Source organism: Pelophylax lessonae (genome assembly GCF_965119305.1).
Source record: "Pelophylax lessonae genome assembly, chromosome: 1".
NCBI classification, from domain to species: Eukaryota; Metazoa; Chordata; class Amphibia; order Anura; family Ranidae; genus Pelophylax; species Pelophylax lessonae.
The window spans coordinates 121,900,840-121,921,509 of NC_138768.1; the positions used below are offsets into that span (position 1 = coordinate 121,900,840).

Genomic DNA, 20,670 nt, shown 5'->3' on the forward strand with positions numbered 1-20,670 from the left:
GCCTAGCTATATTGACCACGAGGGCATGCATGCAGACATCAAAGCATGCCTGAAAAGTAAAGTATTTTTTTTGCATTAGGGAGCGGAGCTGTAAAAATTTGTAGTTTAGGCTTGTACCTCAGCAAATTAAGTGAGAGGTTAAACTTTACTTTTTTTTTTTAAACACATTTTTTTCCTTCAGTCAAGGGTTAAAGTGGGGTACACACTAGTAGAAAATCTGCCGAAAATTGCTGTCCGAGGTAAAATCGTACGATTTTCGACTAGTTTGTACACAACTTTCAGCAGCCGATGCCGACATTTTTAACGAAAAAAAAACGGAAGGACAAACACCAAAATTTTTATCGTCTGTCCCCAGACGACCAATTTTTGTTTAATGTGTATGCAGTACATCCGTGAAAAATCGGATACGAAAGACCCGAGCATGATCTGAAGTTGCTGACAAGAAATTTTGTGAACATTTATGCACTGTCAACTAAAAACGGTAATGAACGCTGAGCAAGAGAGAGAAAAATCGAACGATATTTAGTCCGATTTCCGTCAAGTGTGTACGGGCCTTTAGGTTACAAATCATTAACAGAAAGCTTTTGTCATTTGTAACAAGAAACTGATGGAACAGTCGTCTGTGGTAACCTTTTAATCTGTGGGGCTAGGATTCTGTGTTTTGTTCCTGCTGGCGAATATTAGCTGTGTGGATTTTGTATTTCCTCTTGTTTTCATGTAAATAGTATATCCTGCAAACTGCTGAGTAATCGGTCAGGGCTACATAACCAAATACCACAGTCTGAATAAACACCATAGGTAGCTTAGTTAACAAGTGATCTAAAATTATCTCTTTAGTGGGTTACTCCAGATGGTCTTGTTAATTACCATAAGACCTAGTGTATTGACTTAAATTGGGTCATCACAAAGACACTCATGCACTGTATTTATTCAGTGGGGTTGTGACCAGTTGAGTTCTAGGTATGCACCCCATCCCAACCTCCCATTCCTGAAATACCATCTAGGGCATTATTTTTTCATCTATACTACATAATAAAGAATGCAAACGAGTTTGCAAAATTCCTTCATCTGCAACAGGAAAAGCAAAACTTAAGGGTGGGTGAAGCAGAAACAGCAATTGCAGCATAAACTCATTGTTGCAGTTGCAAAAAAAAAAAAGCAGGCCAGTGGGAGATTTAGTACCTCAGAGTCTACCTGTAACACAGTTTTTTTTTTTCTTGATGGACTGTCACTTCTTCAAATTTCACAACTGGAAAAATGATTATTCTGGCCCTCCATAACGTTGGGTGAAAACAGCTGTAATAATAAATTCTCTCAAATCAATAACTTCAAATAAGCATAAATAATGACTTTCTTTGACAATCATCACAGTGAAAAAAAAAAAGGTCTCCTAACGTTCAGCACATGCTGCTTAGCTTTTGTTCTTGCTGATCAATTATATCTATTTTCAGATGCTTAACTCATTCATAAGCCCAGAGGCTACTCAGCAGGTGTGGATTGTATTTTAATTGGAATAACATTTCAAAATGGACCAATACATTTCTGGACCCAGAGTTAGTCAAAGGATATCAAGCTTCAAGGTGGTCGCTGTCTCAATACGAACCTGAAAGACAAGAATTAAGGTACAATAAGTAGCTGTTACTCCTAGCTCTTATGCAGGAATTTAAGTATTGGAAATGAAGCACAAGGAATTAGAATTTGTAGCCTAAGCTGAAAGTGAAGAAAATAATTTTCTTACATCTATTAGGGAGTTCTCTAATTATTCTGCTCCTTTTAAAAGAGTTTAGTCCCATGACTGGTTTGAGATACAGGCTCAGACTTCACACAATCCTTGGCTCGTTAATGGAAATTAATGAACTGAAAACTGGAAGTTGTTGGGTAGCCCCTCTTCGTGATTACAAGGATAACGTTTACTGCATTCTTGAAGAACAAAGACTGCCCACAAATGGCTTTTAAGAGCAAGTGTTTCTCCAAACTTTGATTAAAACTTGCAATTTATTGCACTGTTTTGCCATTTCTATATGGAGAAGTGTAAAGTATCAGAAGTACTGAGCATGTTACTGCTAGCAGTGAGCAAGGAGCATGGCAGTTTCTGGCACTTTGTATACTCATGTAAGGTGGGCAGAAAGGTTGTCTTATTGTTTTTGTGGATGTACTGTATCTGCCCATCTATTGCCAAATTTAGTCTTGTGCTATTAGGAGGAAAACGAGGACAAACACTTATCTGGTGAGTACACTTCTACATCCATTTTGATGCCTGCTATTCAGTTGGGGAATCCCATCTCCTTTTCTAGTCAACTGGCAGAGCAAAACAAGAAATCCCAACACTGGATATCCCCAGACAAGAAGTAAATTCATCAGACTATAACTTCCAAGATCATTCTATGACTTTTGAGAAAGATAAGACCAAATTAATTTTTGCAGATTGGTGATAATGGCAGAATCCAAACCTTTGAGCCCTGCCAAAAAGGCTCCTCTTTCACGCCCTGATGAGACCCTTTATACACATGGATCATGCTTTTACACAGAAGAGGGTAAGCCTGTAACTGGGTATGCAGTAACAGCAAAAATAAATCTAAAAAGTTTTCAGCACAAGCAGCTGAGCTGATGGCTTTGGCAAAGGCCTGTGAAATTTCTAAGGAACACAGGGTTAATGTTTACACTGACAGCCAATATGCTCATGGAATTGCTCATGATTTTGGTCCTATATGGAAAGCTCGTCATTTTTTAACCTCAGCAGGTAAGCCAATAAAGCATGCAGATTTAATAGAGAGGCTGTTCTTAGCCTTCCAGTGTCCAACTGAGGTGGCCATTTTAAAAACCAAGGCACATGCAAGAGAATACACAAAAGAAGCTGCAGGAAATGCAAGGGCTGACAGGACAGCGAAAAAGGCTGCACTGGAACAAGTCCCTATACGGGTACTGACATTTGCAGGAAAGCAACCAACGTCCGTAAGTTTGGCAATCTTGATATCATTGCAGAAACAAGTCCCCTCACAGGAACGTGGGAAGTGGCAGAAGAAAGGTGCAACACCAGATGAAAATGTTTGCTGGAAGATGGAGGAGCATCTCTGTCTACCTCAGGCCCTATACCCAATGATGGCAACTGCAGCTCACGGACCGTGTCATACAGTAACTCAAAGACTAATGACCACCTTGGTAATGGAGCACTGGATAGCACCAGGTTTTTTTTTTTTTCTGGAGTAGCTGCAAAACATACTGTTCTTGTCTTACCTGTGCTAGGTACAATGCTGGTAGGACTGTAAGCACCCCACAAAAGCACACCCCTAAGCCAGATAATTCAAAAAGATTACATTGATCTCCCACAATCTGGTCCCTATGCACATGCTTTGGTCTGTGTAGACATTTTTCATGATGGCCTGAGGCCTGGCCAGTTTCCAGGGGTACAGTGCAAACAGAAAAAAAAAACCTCTTGTCCGAGGTAGTGTGCAGGCATGGAATTCCAGAAACTATTGAAAGTGACAGGGGTACTCACTATCTGCACTAAATATTGAGGAAGCCTTTCATGCTCCATACCAACCACAGAGTAGTGGAAAGGTAGAAAAATTGAATGGTACAAAAAAAAAAAAAAAACAGGCTAAGTAAAATAATAGCAGAAATAGGTAAACCTTACTTATTGTGTTACGTTTTTTCAGGAACACTCCCAAGAGAGGTGTAGGTACTCTTTGGGTGTGCTCCTAAAGCAGGTCTCTATTTTCACAGCAATTGCAAGCTATATACTCAGATCTCACTAGATGTGTTGCAGCGCTTCAAAAACAATTGACAAAATACATAACAGTGTGTTTGCATCCCTACCAGATCCAAATGAGGATACTAAAAGTAAGACTTGGTGATTGGGTAGTAATCAAGAGACACGTCAGGAGACATCTCGAACCTCGGTTTGACGGGCCACTAAGGGTGCAGTTGGTCATGCCAACATCCCCCAAGGTAAAAGGAAGAGATGCATGGATACATGCCAGTCATTGCAAAAAGGTAGTACAATGATCTTCTTCCAATTTCTGATATGTATAGCAATATTGGGTACAATGGGGGGGGGGGGGGGGGGCAGGACAATAAAGGGACAGACAACCCAAGGCCTAATGCGCTGTTAAGGCTTAAATACCAGGTAGCCAGGATGTCAGGATATTCGGAGTGTTAGATATGTTCAAAATTACACCCAGAGACCCAGACTATGCCTGTGCTAGTAATTACATTAGAGGATCTAAATTAGAGAGTTTCCAAAATCCTATAGAAACATTACCAGCGCAAGAAAGGACATGTTAATTTCCCTGAAAGTTGCAGGTCTAATCAAGAACCCCACAGTGTGTATAGCGTTCTATGGAAATAAAACTGATGTAGGGAGGGTGGACTGTTCACAAGCACTGATAAACATATCCTGCCCACAGAATTTGCATGCATTACAGAAATGAAGCTGTTAAACATAAAATACAGGCCATATTGAATAACAATATGGACATTTCTCACCTAGGTAATGCCCTCAGGTTTCTGTTGTTCAGACAGCAACTGGGGTATTACGCAGGAAAATGAATACCCATTTTTGCCCATGGGTGGTCACACTGGGTCGGGAATCTATTAATATCTGTGGCAATAAGGCCCATAGTTGGCTACCTCAGCGTGCTGCAGGAACATGTACTATAGCCTCTTTGATCCCAATGGTGTCCGCTCATCCTGATAAACACAGTCCTTTAGAGGTCTTGCCTTATCCTAAATATCTCCTAAAATACAGAGACTGGGGGTATTCGTATTGATGTTTATGATAATTCTGATCTCTGGTTACTTGTTGAATTAAAATAGTTATATGTTTGATTGATAAGGTTACCAAGGCGACAACCTATTCCAACACCATACAAGGGCCAGAAGTGATTGATGATGCTGAGTATGCTGCAATGAGACATCTGTCACCTCAACCCCCATGTATGAAGAAACAATTTCTGCCTAAGAACCTTACCAAGACTCAGACATCCCCCACTGAGGTTTGCCCTCTGGGCCAGTGTCCCAAGTGTAAGGGGCTGCTCCCTTGGGAGGATCTGATGAGTGGATAGGTAGTTAGGGTGATCAGTAAATTATCAAGAGGGGGGAAATGAGGTGGCAAGATGGCTGCTTAGAACAATATGGCTTTCCTAATGAGGATAATAATCTGAGTCTATCTCTTTATTTTACATGCACACTTGCCAAAAAGAAATAAATAAATCTGAGGACTGCTGAAATATTCTGCAACAAATGAGGAACTGTCTGGACATGAACAAGATAGTCATCTGGGATTATGACCACAAGACATTTATATCTTTGATGGGAAATCCCCTCCAAAAAGTTGCAAACACTGGACTATTAACTTTTAACTGTGAGCTTGCTGAAGTTTCTACTAACCTTTGATTGGTCAAACAATATCTTTGATACAACCTATTTCATATACATCATATTGCATATTTAATCTCAAACGCGGAATAATAAAATTCAGATCACTCTGATTCAACCTTACTGATTCTTGTTGATCTCTATGTAGCTACATATTTGATCTGGTATCACTGACTGATAGGTTTCAGGTATCTGTACCTGAGAGGAAAAGATTCCACAACACAGATGAAAATGACAAAAGTGCCAGGAGAACATCTGTAAGTGTACAAGAATATAAAGTGTACTGACACAGCTAAATTATCAATGGTTGGCTGAATAATGAAGCCTCACTTTTTTTTTTCTTCATGAGCCATGCTGCCTTTAATATGTTACTTGAAGGACTTGAGTTACATTTTGGGACTTTGGTGGAAGAGCTGGCAGGTCAGCACAGTTAAACACAAAAAACAGTAATATATTGCAGCCTACTAATTCTATATGTCATTGGTGCATTTGCTTTCCTTTTTATGCTTTATTTCTTTTATTTTACCCGGTGATCCAGCCAGTAAGTCTGTTTTTCAACTTTCTATAACAAACCAAGCTGTCTAGCAAAAGTGGCAATTAGAGTGTTCTAACAAACCATTTAAGGCTGCTGGGGCACTTACAAATGGTAGCTTGTGCGTTTTAGCAAGTTCTGAACCACATACACATGCTCTTCCTAGACATAGTAGCTCATGCATATCTGGCAAACACCAGCTAAAACATATCTAGATTATGTTTTAAATTGTAATTTAATAATAAATTGTGATCAATCAAGGCTCTTTTAGATATAATTAGGGAATCTACTGATCAATAGAAAATCCAATAACAAATAAAACCCATAATCAGTTATGATCATAATCAGTTAATATCATATGTGGGTGAAGTGCATCAAAGGACGGTGTGCATTTTTTTTCTGTCTGTTTGGATTTTTTTTTTTACTGTGTGACAAATAGACCTTCTGATATCTAATATCTGTTGCAGAATTTTGCCTGCCTTTCACAGGGTGTCTAGATGTGAATACAGGTTCCAGCCATATAATTGAGCTGTGCAATCTCCCACTGTGAAAAATACAGAGGGAGGTGCTTGGAATCGGAAAACACTTGGCCTGTTTCAAGGAAATGTAGAAACTGGAAGCTCTGCAATTCAGTGATCATGACAGCAACTGTAAAAAAAAAAAAACAGATAAAACTATAGCAACAATAAGGGTCCATTCACACTAACGCGACTTGTCAGGCGACTTGGTCGCCTGACAAGTCGCGGTCGGTCGCTCGCCATAGAGTAGTACATGACCCGTTCTAATAGGAGCGACACAAGTCGCTCCGACTTAGAAAAAGGGTCCTGTACTACTTTGGGGCGACCTGGAGGCGACTTGCATTGACTTCAATTATATGAAGTCCGTGCAAGTCGTGCCGACAAGGTTGCCCCAGCAAGTCCTGTCGCCCGTCTGAATGGGCTCTTAGGCTAGGTTGTGTTAAATCATTAGATCTGCAAAATGTTACTGTTTCACTAGAATTTACTTCCTGACATGTTGTCTACCACTTCTTATGATCACACAAATAAAGCTTTACTGCTGCAGAAGAAACCCCTGTCAACAACAATTAAATGAATCAAAAATATCAACATGCAATCTGGGGCATAATACAATCTCAATGCACAATACAATCTACACCTTGCTCCACAGTGAGCAACTTCAAGAATACCCATTTCTTCAGTCATTTTATTTCTAATAAAGCTAAGGTTGCACAGAATTCCCTCATCAGAAATATTATAGAAAATGCTACCAAGTAGGGAATGTCATTGATTTTAAAAAGGCATTGGTGTAGCTAACAGTTTGATCACGGTTTGAAGTTGCAGAGGTTATCAAAGGGCATTTAATACATTTTAAATAAAATCATATATTACTCCTAGGCTGCCTTTAAACCCACTAAAGGGTCCATCACTGTGTAAAGAAACCTCAAAGTGTACAAAATCATACTATTTGGATTTTGTATCCTATAAATAATAATATGGTATATTAAGATTTATTTTCATCACAAAGTTCTGCACATTTTGGTTATATGGTTCATAGAACACATATTCACACATAAAAAAACTTGCACTTTACAGATCTGTATTCATCTATGGCCAGCTTTATATTTGCAAACACAAGTGATAACACGTACCAAAACCATGACATATAAATAGCAATGCATAAACTGAGGGCAAGTGTACATAGAGGAAGCTCTCATCCGATTCATATCACTTGTAGCAAATTTACAGACTTTCCAGGTCTTATTTTGACCAGATCCAAGGCAACAAAATGCAAGGATACATGTAAATCCTCTGTGAAAACCAATTAGCATGTATAGTGCATGTCAACACAAAAAGTAGTGAGATTAACCCTCCAGATTTCACTCCACATGCAGGATTTTGGGTTGTGGACACAGGTAGTGAAACTAGGATCTTTAGACTATAACTTTAAGGTGGCTACAGAAGCGCCCACACTTTAATTCCCATAATTTTTTTTTTTTTTTAAAACGAACTCTGGACCTTTGTGGACTTCATGGCTCTTTCCTCCTCTTCAGGGGCAGTGGTAGGCGATCCTTTCTTCTAAACTAAACAGCACTCAAGTAATGGTTTGTGAGCAATGCTGAGAGAAGTACACTCCGATTCAAGTCACCTTGATGACACAATGCCAGGAGGTGTGCCCATGACAGCCTGTGCTTAGAGCAAGTGGGAGGTATGACCCTTGTCCTTCACTGTGGCAAACTGCTCCTGACTGAAGATGTATATTGCTGCAAAACCTGTTTTTGTCTTTTCTGGGCATGTACATGTTATATTACAAAAAAATTACCCTAAAGTCTAAAGTGATTTTTTTTTTCAATAATAATAACAAAATGTTATACTTACCTCCTCTGTGCAGTTGGTTTTGCTCAGAGCAGACTAGATCCTCCTCTTTCTAGGTCCCTCTTTGGCTCTACTGGCCCCTCCCTCCCTTTAAGTACCCCCACAGCAAGCAGCTTGCTATGGGGACACCTGAGACGAGTCACAGCTCCATGTATCCATTCAGACCCGAAGCTGCGGTTCGACCCCGCCCCCTCCCATTGGCTAACTGACTTTGATTGACAGCAGTGGGAGCCAATAGCACCACTGCTGTGTCTTAGCCAATGAGGATGGAAGTCCCGGACAGATGATACAGTCATTGAAAAAAATATTGCCGTAATGGATAGGCCGCACCCCTATATAATTCACACAAAAAATAAGAGAAAAGAAAAAAACGGAATTTTTGTAAAATCTTACCTGTAAAATTCCTTTCTCTGAGTCCTCCGACAGTCGCCGCCTCTTCATATTCGTCACATATGGGGTATTAGACTTTGCTCCGAAGGAGTAGCTAGGCAACAGAATATGTTAACAATAAAGCTTTTAACATATCCCACCCTCAAGGGGTGGTCCCCTCAGTCAATACCCTCCTACTTCCTGCAACCATATCTCAGTTTTAGTGGAATAGCAGTAGAGTATACAACCAAACCCCAAAAGAGGGGCGGGGGCGGCGACTGTCGGAGGACTCAGAGAAAGGAATTTTACAGGTAAGATTTTACAAAAATTCCGTTTTCTCTTACGTCCTCCGACAGTCGCCGCCTCTTCATATTCGTCACATATGGGGACGTCCCAAAGCAGTGCAAACATGAGGGGTGGGAAACGCATCCGCGCCGAAAAGGCAACGCAGTCTCCGCATCAAGGAAAGGAAACTTACCAAAAGGAAGGAAACCAGCTGGGCAACAGTAAAAAACAAGTGCTCAACAGGAGCAACAACCCAGGAAAAGACAAAAAACCAGGGGATACAAAAAACTATCCCAACAGCCAGGAGTCCCCAACAAGGGACCCTATGGAACAGCCGCACTAAGAACCTTGCGGCCAAAGGAAGCATCCGCCGATGCCTGAACATCTACTTTGTAGAATTTTGTGAAAGTGTGCACGGTCGACCAGGTCGCCGCCTTACACACCTGGGCTACAGAAGCCCCATGACGACAGGCCCAAGACGTACTCAAAGATCTAGCAGAGTGCGCCTTCACAGGGACAGGAGGAGCCTTACCCTGCAAAGCATAGGCCTGTTCAATGGTCTGCCTGATCCATTTGGCGATGGTAGAGGCCGAAGCCGCCATGCCCTTCCGAGGACCCTCTGGAAGAACAAACAAGGAGTCCGTCTTACGAAAAGACTCAGTCGATTTAAGGTAAACCCTTATCGCCCGAACAACATCCAGAGAATGCAATCTCACCTCCTTTGGATGTGTAGGCTTCGCGCACAGCGAAGGCAAGACAATATCCTCATTAAGATGGAATTCCGAAACTCGTTTCGGAAGAAAAGAAGGATTAGGTCGCAAGACCACCTTATCCAAATGAATAACCAGGTACGGAGACTTGCAGGACAAAGCCGCCAGCTCCGACACTCTGCGAGCCGAAGTGATCGCCACCAAAAAGGCGACCTTTTTGGACAACATAGACAACGAGATCTCCCTGATCTGTTCAAAAGGAGCACGTTGTAACACAGAAAGAACGAGATTCAAGTCCCAAGGGGGCAAAGGATCCCTCCTAGGAGGAACCAGATGCCGCACACCCTGAATAAAAGTGCCAACCAAGGAGTTGGAAGCCACGGGACGTTGAAACAGAACGGCCAGCGCAGACACCTGACCCTTCATCGTAGCCAGCGCCAAACGCTGATCAACACCCGTCTGAAGAAAAGACAGCACACGGGAAACCGAGTACGTGCGGGGTGAAAACCCCCTGGACTCTGAACGACCTCTGGAGAGAGACCCTTCCCCTTCAGGACCTCTGTCTCAACAGCCAGGCCGTCAAAGCCAGCGACTGTAAAGCAGGATGGTAAATCGGTCCCTGAGACAGTAGATCGTCTCGAAGAGGTAGACGCCAAGGGGCGTCGACCGCCAGATTCACGAGGTCTGCGTACCAGGACCGGCGAGGCCAGTCCGGTGCCACAAGAATCACCGTGCTGCGTTCCGAGAGTAACCTGCGAAGGAACCTGGACAGCAACTGAATCGGTGGGAACGCGTACATCAGCCTGTACTGATGCCACGGGGCCACTAACGCGTCCGACGCGTCTGCCCGAGGGTCGCGCGTCCTTGCCACGAACCTTCTCACCTTGTTGTTGAGACGAGACGCGAACAGGTCCACATCTGGAAGACCCCACTTCGCGCACAACATCTGGAAGACAGCCGGGTGAAGAGACCATTCCCCCTGATCCAGGGTCTGGCGACTCAGATAGTCCGCCTGCCAGTTCTCCACCCCCGGAATGTGAACTGCCGTTATCGCCGGGACATGAGTCTCGGCCCAAGACAGAATGTCGGCCACTTCTCGAGCCGCCCGGGCACTCCTGGTGCCCCCTTGGTGGTTGATGTAGGCCACCGCCGTGGCATTGTCCGTCTGCACCCGAACCGGGCAGCCCTGCAGCCGGTCCGTCCAGCGATGAAGACAGAGATTTATCGCACGTAATTCCAGAATGTAGATCGGAAGGGAAGACTCTCCCTCCGACCAAGTCCCCTGGGCAGACAGAACGCCCAGAACACCACCCCAGCCCGACAGGCTGGCATCCGTGGTGATCACCGTCCACGAGATAGGACGAAACGACTTGCCCCCGGACACCATCGGGGACTGGAGCCACCACAGAAGGTCTCTTCTGGTGCGATGACTCAACGAGATCTGAAGATCCAGAGATTGAGGTCGCCCGTCCCACTTGGACAGGATCTCCGCTTGGAGACCCCGCGTGTGAAACTGGGCGAAGGGAATCGCCTCGAAGGCCGAGACCATCAATCCCAGACATCTCATGCACGTCCTCAAAGACGAGTGCGGAACGTCCCTGAGGGACCTGACTTCCCCCTGAAGAGTTCTGAGTTTGTCTTCCGGCAGGAAGACCTTCGCTTGTACTGAGTCCAGAATCATTCCCAGGTAGGGAAGACGAACCGACGGACTCAGCGTCGACTTTGGAAAATTTATCGTCCAACCAAACTCCTGTAGAGTTTGCATCGTGACAGACAGGTCCTCCTCCAGACCCTGGCTGGTCGCAGACCGAACCAGGATGTCGTCTAGATACCCCAGGACAGAAATGCCCTGGGCCCTCAACAATGCCAGAACCGGTGCAAGCACCTTGGTGAAGACCCGCGGAGCCGAGGCGAGACCAAAAGGCAACGCCACGAACTGGTAGTGATCCCCCGCAATGGCGAATCGAAGGTACCTCTGGTGACCTTCGAAAATGGGGATGTGAAGGTACGCATCCTTCAAATCGATGGAGGCCATGAATTCCCCCGGAACCAGGGCAGCCACCACCGACCGCAGGGATTCCATGCGGAACTTGCGAACCCGCACAGAGCGGTTCAGAGCCTTCAAGTCCAGAATTGGACGAACCTTGCCCTCCTTCCTGGGCATGGTGAACAGATTGGAATAAAACCCCCGAAATCTGTCCCGATGAGGCACCGGAACCACCACTCCCTGAGCCCTCAGGTCCCGCACCGCCAGGTGCAGGTCCCGCAAACGCTCTGGAGACAGTTGAAGATTTGGAGGGAAAAAATCTGCTCTCCGGCCGAGAGAGAAACTCGATCATGTAACCAGATCGAACGATTTCCTGAACCCATCTGTCCCGCACACGGGCCAACCAGGGCTGAAGAAAACCGAGCAAGCGTCCCCCCACCCCAAAACTGGGTGAGGGCGCCCCTTCAGGCCGCACTGCTATGGGCTGCAGATCCGGATTGGCCGGACTTCTGTTTACCAGACCAGGGCTTCTTCTGAGAGCCTTGACCTTTGAACGGCTTGCCCTTGTAGTGCGGCCGAAAGGCACGAAAGGACCCCTGAGGGGGCCGAAAATTAGCATGCTTCTTCTCAGAAGCCCCCTTAGCTTTGGGGAAATGGGGCAAGAGAGTGCTCTTACCCCCGGTGATCCCCTTAATCAACACATCCAGGGACTCCCCAAAAAGGCGAGACCCATCATAGGTAGATTGGCTAAGGTCTTACGTGAAGACTGGTCCACCGACCAACATTTTAACCAAATCAGCCGGCGAGACAACACCGCCACACTGTGCACACGTGCAGCCAACGGAACCAGGTCCAGGTCCGCATCACACAGATACATGACACCCTGGTGGATTTGATCCACCATATCCAGGGTCGCCGGTGAGGCCGAATCGGCCACTAGGACGCGCCTAAGCATCTGCGTCCAACTTGCGATCGCCTGGGCCGCCATGAGAGAAGCAAACAGAGCCTTAGGCATAGAACCCGTAACAGAATAAGTATGACGGGTAAGAGACTCCAGTCTCCTATCCGTGGCGTCACGGAACACAGGGGAATCCTCTGCAGGAATCGCAGTGGCTTTGTTTAAAACCGCAATTGCGTGATCCACTGGGGGTGGCACACACCACCTTTCATCAGTGGAAGGTGAAAAAGGATAACGCAGCTTGAATCTACTTGGTACAGCAAAAGGTTTGCGTAGATTGCGCCATTGTTCCTTAACAGCGCGCTGAAAATCATCATTGCAGGGAAAAAACCTGCGGCGTCCTGCGTTTTCTCTGCGTCCCATAAGCCGCCAAGGCGGCGGGGGGACACACCTCATCCTGCAAACGCAGCGTTTGCTTTATGGAAGCAATCAACTCATCCATGATTGCAAGCTCTTCAGGCGAGCCAGGGGGAGAATTATCAACCCCCTCAACTTCAGCCTCCACCTCAGACCCTATTAGATCAAGAGAGGAGCGGGACCCCGATAAGGAGGCCCCCGCCATAACAGCCCTATCACCTTCACCCTCAGAATCAGAGGAAAGAGCAACTCTGGGCCTTTTAGTAGATTGAGCAGCCACCAGCATCTGCACCTGAGCAGCAAGGCCAGCCACAATAGTGGCCAAATCCCCCCCTGGGGGGGAGACAGCGGTCCCTTGGCTTTCCACCAAGGCTGTAGGAAATTTTCCCTCCTGAGAATCCATTGCCCCTGTAATGCCAGACAACAAAGGGTTAACTGCCCCTTTTAAGCAAGCGCGGCAAGCGCAGCCCACCGCACCACACCAAGCACAATAAGACCCCCACAGGGAATATGCAAACTGAACACAGGCAATGGATAGCAAGAACAGAAGGGTAAAACCTGAGGAGACCCTCGCCGCTGCTGCTGCCTCGATCGGTGTTCCTGGAAAGAGGAAGCGATGCTGCCAGGGCGCTCTATGTAAGCCTATGGAGGCTACAAGAAAATGGCCGCCATGCATGTAAAACATGCGGCCGGAGCGGGTGTAGGCAAAATGGCGCCGTTTGGCGCCGAAACCGCAGCTCCACAGTGCAGTAAAAAACACACATTACATTCCAGTAACAGAATACATGTCAGATCGCCGCAGCGATCGCTGTATAGTGCCCAAACATGCCAAAAAAACATGCCCCACAGCACACAGCTTCACACACTGATCAGCCTGACACAGACAGTGTCACACATCTCCCCCCCCCCCCCCCCCTTGCAGCCCACAGCATGCAGCCGAGAGATAGGGAGACAAGCAGTGTGATTAAAGGCAGGTTACACAGTCCCAGACTGACACCCCCCCAGACAGACAGGTCCCCACATAAATACACTTACCTCACATGGCGTGGGGGACCCGCACAGGCGAACAAGCCGCTGCACATGAGGCAGGGAGAGTCGCATTCAAGACGCACAAAATGGGGGTTAAGAAACCGCACAGCGTCCAGTGAGGTAGCCACCTCACCAATCATCCCTGCACCGAACAGGGATGGGTCGTTCACTGTGCCAGGAGCGTTACCTGGCTGAACGCTCGATGGCAGACTGGATAACCACTGACCCACGACCTGCGATCAGGGGGATCAGCCCGAGACCCAGTCTGCATGATCCTCTTCATCCGAAGAACTAACTAATGCTGACAAAAATAACAGCTAAGTAAAGGTAGAGAGAAAACTCAAACAAAATTTTAAAAAGAAGAAAGAGTCTGGGGCAGAAAGCCCCAGCACAGAAAAAGCCAGCCACTCCTGACAAGCTAGACATTAAAACTGAGATATGGTTGCAGGAAGTAGGAGGGTATTGACTGAGGGGACCACCCCTTGAGGGTAGGATATGTTAAAAGCTTTATTGTTAACATATTCTGTTGCCTAGCTACTCCTTCGGAGCAAAGTCTAATACCCCATATGTGACGAATATGAAGAGGCGGCGACTGTCGGAGGACGTAAGAGAAAGTGGGGTTTTGTAGGCCAAAATGAGATGGTCAGAATATGACACAACACAGCGGATAGGTTAAAAACGCATGTTTATTCATCAATGTATTCTCCTAAAAAAGCATGTTCAAGCATGCTCTGAAGACGTACATACATATAACACATAATGACATAGAAAAAATAAATAAAAAACAGAACCCAGATAAAAATAACCGAGTGGTGGGTCTCAATAAGAGAGATGGAGAATGGTCCCTGCGCAGCAGATTATCCGGCACAGGCACAAGAGGACTGTCCTTTGAGAGGAGCTCACCACTACTCCCTCGGACATCCCTTGGTCTCTCCTCCCCTTCCACCATGACTAAGGGAGTGAACACCTGCCTGAGAATAACTAAATAGCTATCTGCTTGGCTAACTACACAATATTCCCTATGAGGATGAAATGTATTGATATGGATATGGTGAATTAATGGTATCTTGACCACAAAATTGGGGTACCTAAACGTATATTTATACAGTGCGTGCTTTTCGTATATATACACGCACATGCACCCCAATACTTTGTTTATATAATTATGGTTTATTCACCATCTCATCAGCAATATACTTCCATATAAAGAACATGTCTTATATACTAATTGAGTTCATTCATGGATCTGCCGGCTGCCCTGTGATTTTACACACGAAGGAACACTAGTTGGTTTTTTGGTCTCTTAAGCCCTGAAGAAGCAAAACCAAGCGAAACGCGTTGGCTGCGCAGGGACCAGTTTCCATCTCTCTTATTGAGACCCGCCACTCGGTTATCTTTATCTCGCACTGCTGTTAATCAAAGTCAGTTAGCCAATAGGAGGGGCGGGGCCGAACCGCAGCTTCGTGTCTGAATGGATACATGGAGCTGTGACTCGTCTCAGGTGTCCCCATAGCAAGCTGCTTGCTGTGGGGGTACTTACATCGCTGTATTGAGAGGGGGCTCAGGTACGCATTGGCAGGGGGGGGGCTGCTGCTACCCCCTGCCAATGCGTACCTGTTAAAAATCCTTCTGACTTTATAACTCCTTTAAGCTGCAGCTGATCATCTCTGAAGTACAGTAGGATTATTAGTACAATAATTGGTACAAGAGGCACTAGCAATACCTTGTAATCTGTACAATGGTTTCGCAAAAACAAATTTCATATCTTTAGCTTCACTGCTACAGAAATCCATGTGCAAGACTAACAATGTTAACTAAATTGCTTATATTTATTAGGACTAAAAGGGCCTCCAAACTGGCAGTTAAAAGCTGCAAGCTACCCTGGATAAGGGGATATATACATCAAGCACAATTATATAACATGCTTTCTACATCAAACCAACTAATGCTGGCTTTACTAGAATTTTTATCTCTATATCAAACCAACTAATCTGTGATCAAAAGCCTGCCAATCAGGCAAATGTTCTAATCATCAAAAGACTGTAAATCACCTACTAGAGAAATCAACTGTATAAATGTAGAACACTTTGAACTGGGAAAAGTGTGAAATGCAGCTGAAAAAAGAGGAATAAATCAAAAAATTTAAACCCATAACATTACCTTTTAAGATGGCACCACACAGAGAAGAGATTGCTGCGTAAGCCAAACAATTTTTATGCAAGTGTGCAGCAATTTCATAAACAGCACTGTGACACTGCGGCCTAATTAAGAAGAAACATAATATACCGGAGATGCTTGCAACAAGAAGTAGTGTAATTTTTTTAGGGTGGACCTCAAAATGTTACTGAATACATTCTTAACATGTCTGGATATGCAACAATGGATATGCAACAATAACATTATTTGGTTACGCTCTATTTTCTACATAACAGTCTTTCCAACTAAAATAACAAACATTGCCTTACCATGGTAATTTAGTCCAGCCTTTTTTTAACCAGGGTGCCCAGGCACCCTGGAGTTCCTTGAGGCTTTTTCAGGGCCTACAAACTGATCAAAAATTGTATGCAAGCTAGCAGATGGATGAAGACTGCCTTTTATTTACACAAAGCCACAGGTTTTCATTATGCACCATTACAATTTTCTAGACACTGGCATCCTAACAACCAATGACATCATCAGTTAATAAGGAGGATGTATGTTGCCTCTACAGCATCCTTGTTTGACCCTCCTCTGCTCCTCTCCCTCTGCATTGGGGTAAAATTAGCTGACAGAGAGAGAAATTGAGGGAGAAGAAAAACATTAGAATACCAGTCAGTACCAGTGTGCAAAATTATTTGCTTTGGAAGAAAAAACATCACCTCTGGCGTTGGGTGTCCTACATGTGTGGATGTTGCTGCATTATGTAAAACTAATAGAATATTTTTTTTACATTTTAGAATGAGGTACCTCAAGACTGTCCATAATTTTAAAGGGTGCCTTGACTGAAAAAAGTTTGAGAAACATTGATTTAGTCAATGTCATATGACAATGGTGTGGATTTACTAAAGGCAAACAGACTGTGCACTTTGCAAGTGCAGTTGCTCCAGAGCTTAGTAAATGCAATGAAGCTGCACTGCAAAGAATACCCAATCACATGTAAGAAAGAAAAAACAAAATAAACAAACAAACCGTTTTTGCATGATTGTATGATGGAAGTCAGCAGAGCTTTTCCTCATTTACTAAGATCTGGAGCAACTACGCTTGCAAAATGCACAGTCTATTTGCCCTTAGCAAATCCACCCCGATATAATACACGCCTCCTGATGACATCCTGGTGACAAATCGTGTAGGGGCAGAGACTTCCGGTACTACGTCACTTCCACTTGTTGGAACGTACGCTAACTCCAGCGTGGATCGGAGCAGCTGCGTTCCTAGGCTAACCAGTAGAATTTTCTGGAAGGGGGTAATGCACATTGTGAGTGTACTGGCTACTTTTTATGGGAATGTTTTTAATAAATAGTGATGTGCTATGAAAATTTATGGTACTTTCCTGTGTGTGGATGATCTGGAGCATATGGATACCTTGGATGGTGGCTTGCTGTGAGAGGCTGACTAGAGGCATTTAAGCACTATTTGACTTACTTCATTATATGCTCAGGGGTTTAACAACTATTGGTGAGTTTGGTCACAGGTGGGCACACGGTGAGAGGAACGGGATTGCATTCCTTAACACAGAGCACGTCACTTTTATGTCAAGAATATTCAGCACTTATGGCACCTTTGGAGGATTAAAAGCACTTTTGATGAACTGTTTGCACAGAAGCATGTATATACACTGCTCAAAAAAATTAAAGGAACACTTTTTAAACAGTATAGAATCAAATTATTTAAACTCCTGGGATATTGATCTGGTCAGTTATGTAGCAGAGGGGGTTGTTAATCAGCTTCAGCTGCTTTGGTGTTATTGAAATTAACAACAGATGTACTAGACGGGCAACAATTAGACAACCTCCCAATCAGGAATGGTTTTACAGGTGGAGACCACTGACTTTTTTTTACTTCTCATCTTTTGACTGTTTTTCACAAGTTTTGCATTTGGCTAGGGTCATTGACACTACCCTATAGAGGTTGCAAAGGTAGTCCGGCTCCTCCAGGTTTGCCGTGTCTCCCAGCACAGTCTCAAGAGCATGGAGGAGATTCCAGGAGACAGGCAGTTACTCTAGGAGAGCTGGACAGGGCCGTAGAAGGTCCTTAACCCATCAGCAAGACCGGTATCTGCTCCTTTGTGCAAGGAGAAACAGGATGAGCACCGCCAGAGCCCTACAAAATGACCTTCCAGCAGGCCACTGGTGTAAATGTCTCTGACCAAACAAACAGAAACAGACTTTATTAGGGTGGCCTGAAGGCCTGACGTCCTCTAGCGGCCCTGTGTTTATTGCCCAGCACCGTGGAGCTTGAATGGCATTTGCCATTGAACATCAGAAATGGCAGGACCGCCACTGGCAGCCTGTGCTTTTCACAGATGAAAGCAGGTTCACCCTGAGCACATGTGACAGACGTGAAAGGGTCTGAAAAAGCTGTGGAGAACATTATGCTGCCTGTAACATCGTTCAGCATGACCTGTTTAGTGGTGGGTCAGTGATGGTCTGGGGAGACCTATCCATGGAGGAATGCACAGACCTGTACACGCTAGACAATGGCACCCTGACTGCCATTAGGTATCGGGATAAAGTCCTTGGACCCATTGTCAAACCCTACCCTGGTGCAGTGGGTCCTGGGTTCCTCCTGGTGCACGACAATGCCCGGCCTCATGTGGTGAGAGTATGCAGCCAGTTAATGGGGATGAAAGAATTGATAATATTGAATGACCCCCCCCCCCACGCTTGCCTAAGGAAAACCCAATAGAACACTTCTGGGACATTATGTTTTGGTTCATCCTACGCCGCTTGGTTGCACATCAGTGTGTTCAGGAACTTACTGTGATGCCTTGGTCCAGATCTGAGAGTTAATACCCCGAGGACATCATCCGTTGTCTCATTAGGAGCTTGCCCCGACATTGTCAGGCAAGTATACAAGCACTGAGAGGCCAAACTACTGAGTTCCATTTTGAGTTGCTGAAATTTCATTGCCTTTGAATTAAGCCCTATGTAGTGTGCTAATGTTCATTTCCATCAAACGATGTGGCACCCTTTCGATCCTAACACATTAACCAGTCCATTTCAGTATATTTTTCCTTATTAAGATCTTATGTGTTTTTAAAGTGTTCCTTTAATTTTTTTGAGAAGTGTGTTTGTGTGTGTGTATATATAAACTACCAGTGCTCCTTAATGGTATTATATAAACAAGGTACCTAAATCCTATTTATAATAGGTTTTCTAGGCCAGAAATTGGCAAAAAAAGGGGGAAGAGGATGGAAAGGGAAGGGAACCCAAATGGGGCAAGCAGGATTTACTTGGTACCGTCAAAAACAAAGATCTTTATTACATATAGTATTAAAAGAAAAATATATTACAATCAGTAATGCATTACAAATACATATAAAATGTATCAAGTCAAGAGGCACAACTCCAGTAACAATATTTTACCCGTGTTGTAAAATGCAACACATCTCCGGCTTAAAACCTACAGTTGGGCTACACTCGACACGTTTTGCGGCCAAAATGGCTTCTTTAGGAGTTCAAGAACTTTAAAAGAGGACCATAGTCCGACAAAGACAAAAACATATTATAAGTATATAGTATGCAATAAAGCAAATTAGTACATTTTTCTATTTGTATTGTTTGGTAGCTACTGAGAACCATAGATGCTCACCCCAGACATCAAAACCACCACAGATAAAAATTCCAGAACCAGGGGGCCGTCAATTTAACCTCCCCCTGGGGGTGATTGCAGGAGCAGATAAATTGAGCCAGCCTAAGTGATATAGATGAAGCAATTCTATATCATATATGAGTATTAGTCTTAGATGCAAAGAAGTGAAAAAAATAAATTTAGATTTAGTCTGTACATACCACATTAGTATCAAAAGTAGAGAATCTCTTTGTTTATATAGGACTAAAATATGGTCCAAATGCCAGATGAAGTCTTAGGCAAGATGGAAGTCATCCAGGAAATGAAATATCTTTAAAATCCTTTAAAGGTTCATATAAAAAAGTTATATCAGTGGGGGCATGCTATAGATGTAATATGTTACAAAGAGATTTTACATACCGAGGTAGAACACAGTGAGGGCAAACTGATCAAGCGGATAGGCGTCCAATAATTGGATTGGGCTGGTAGTGTTGATATGTACAATATTAGGGCAGCATAGATTTATTTGATGGGCCAAACCATTGAGCATTCCTTATAGATGGTTTATGGTCCTTTAAATTCAGTAATTGTGCATGTTTTAAGGACACACATGTACATATATAAATATATCTATTCCATTTAAATTTGTCCACCAACTATTTCCTATAGGATACCCTTATTTTAAGGACCATAAACAATCTATAAGTAATGCTCAATGGATTGGCCCATCAAAGAAATCTATGCTGCCCTAATTGTACATATCATATCTGACATACGGCGGCTGGTCGGCACGTGGTTAACTCGGAGATATGTTCTATTTTACAACATGGGTAAAATATTGTTACTGCAGTTGTGCCTCTTGAACTGATCACTCGTATACGTATTTGCAATGCATTACTGATTGCCATTCATTTTTGTTTTTATAC

The 20,670-nt window shown here is 44.2% G+C and overlaps 1 protein-coding gene across 1 annotated transcript in view; it reads right to left on the minus strand.

Moving 5' to 3' along the window:
* Window positions 1–20,670, minus strand: part of IPO11 (importin 11) — a 926,630-nt gene that overhangs the window by 507,934 nt on the left and 398,026 nt on the right. The window contains exon 16 of the mRNA XM_082270245.1: window positions 1,567–1,603. Coding sequence (XP_082126371.1) covers window positions 1,567–1,603 — 37 coding nt within the window. The remainder of the gene's footprint in view (window positions 1–1,566; window positions 1,604–20,670) is intronic.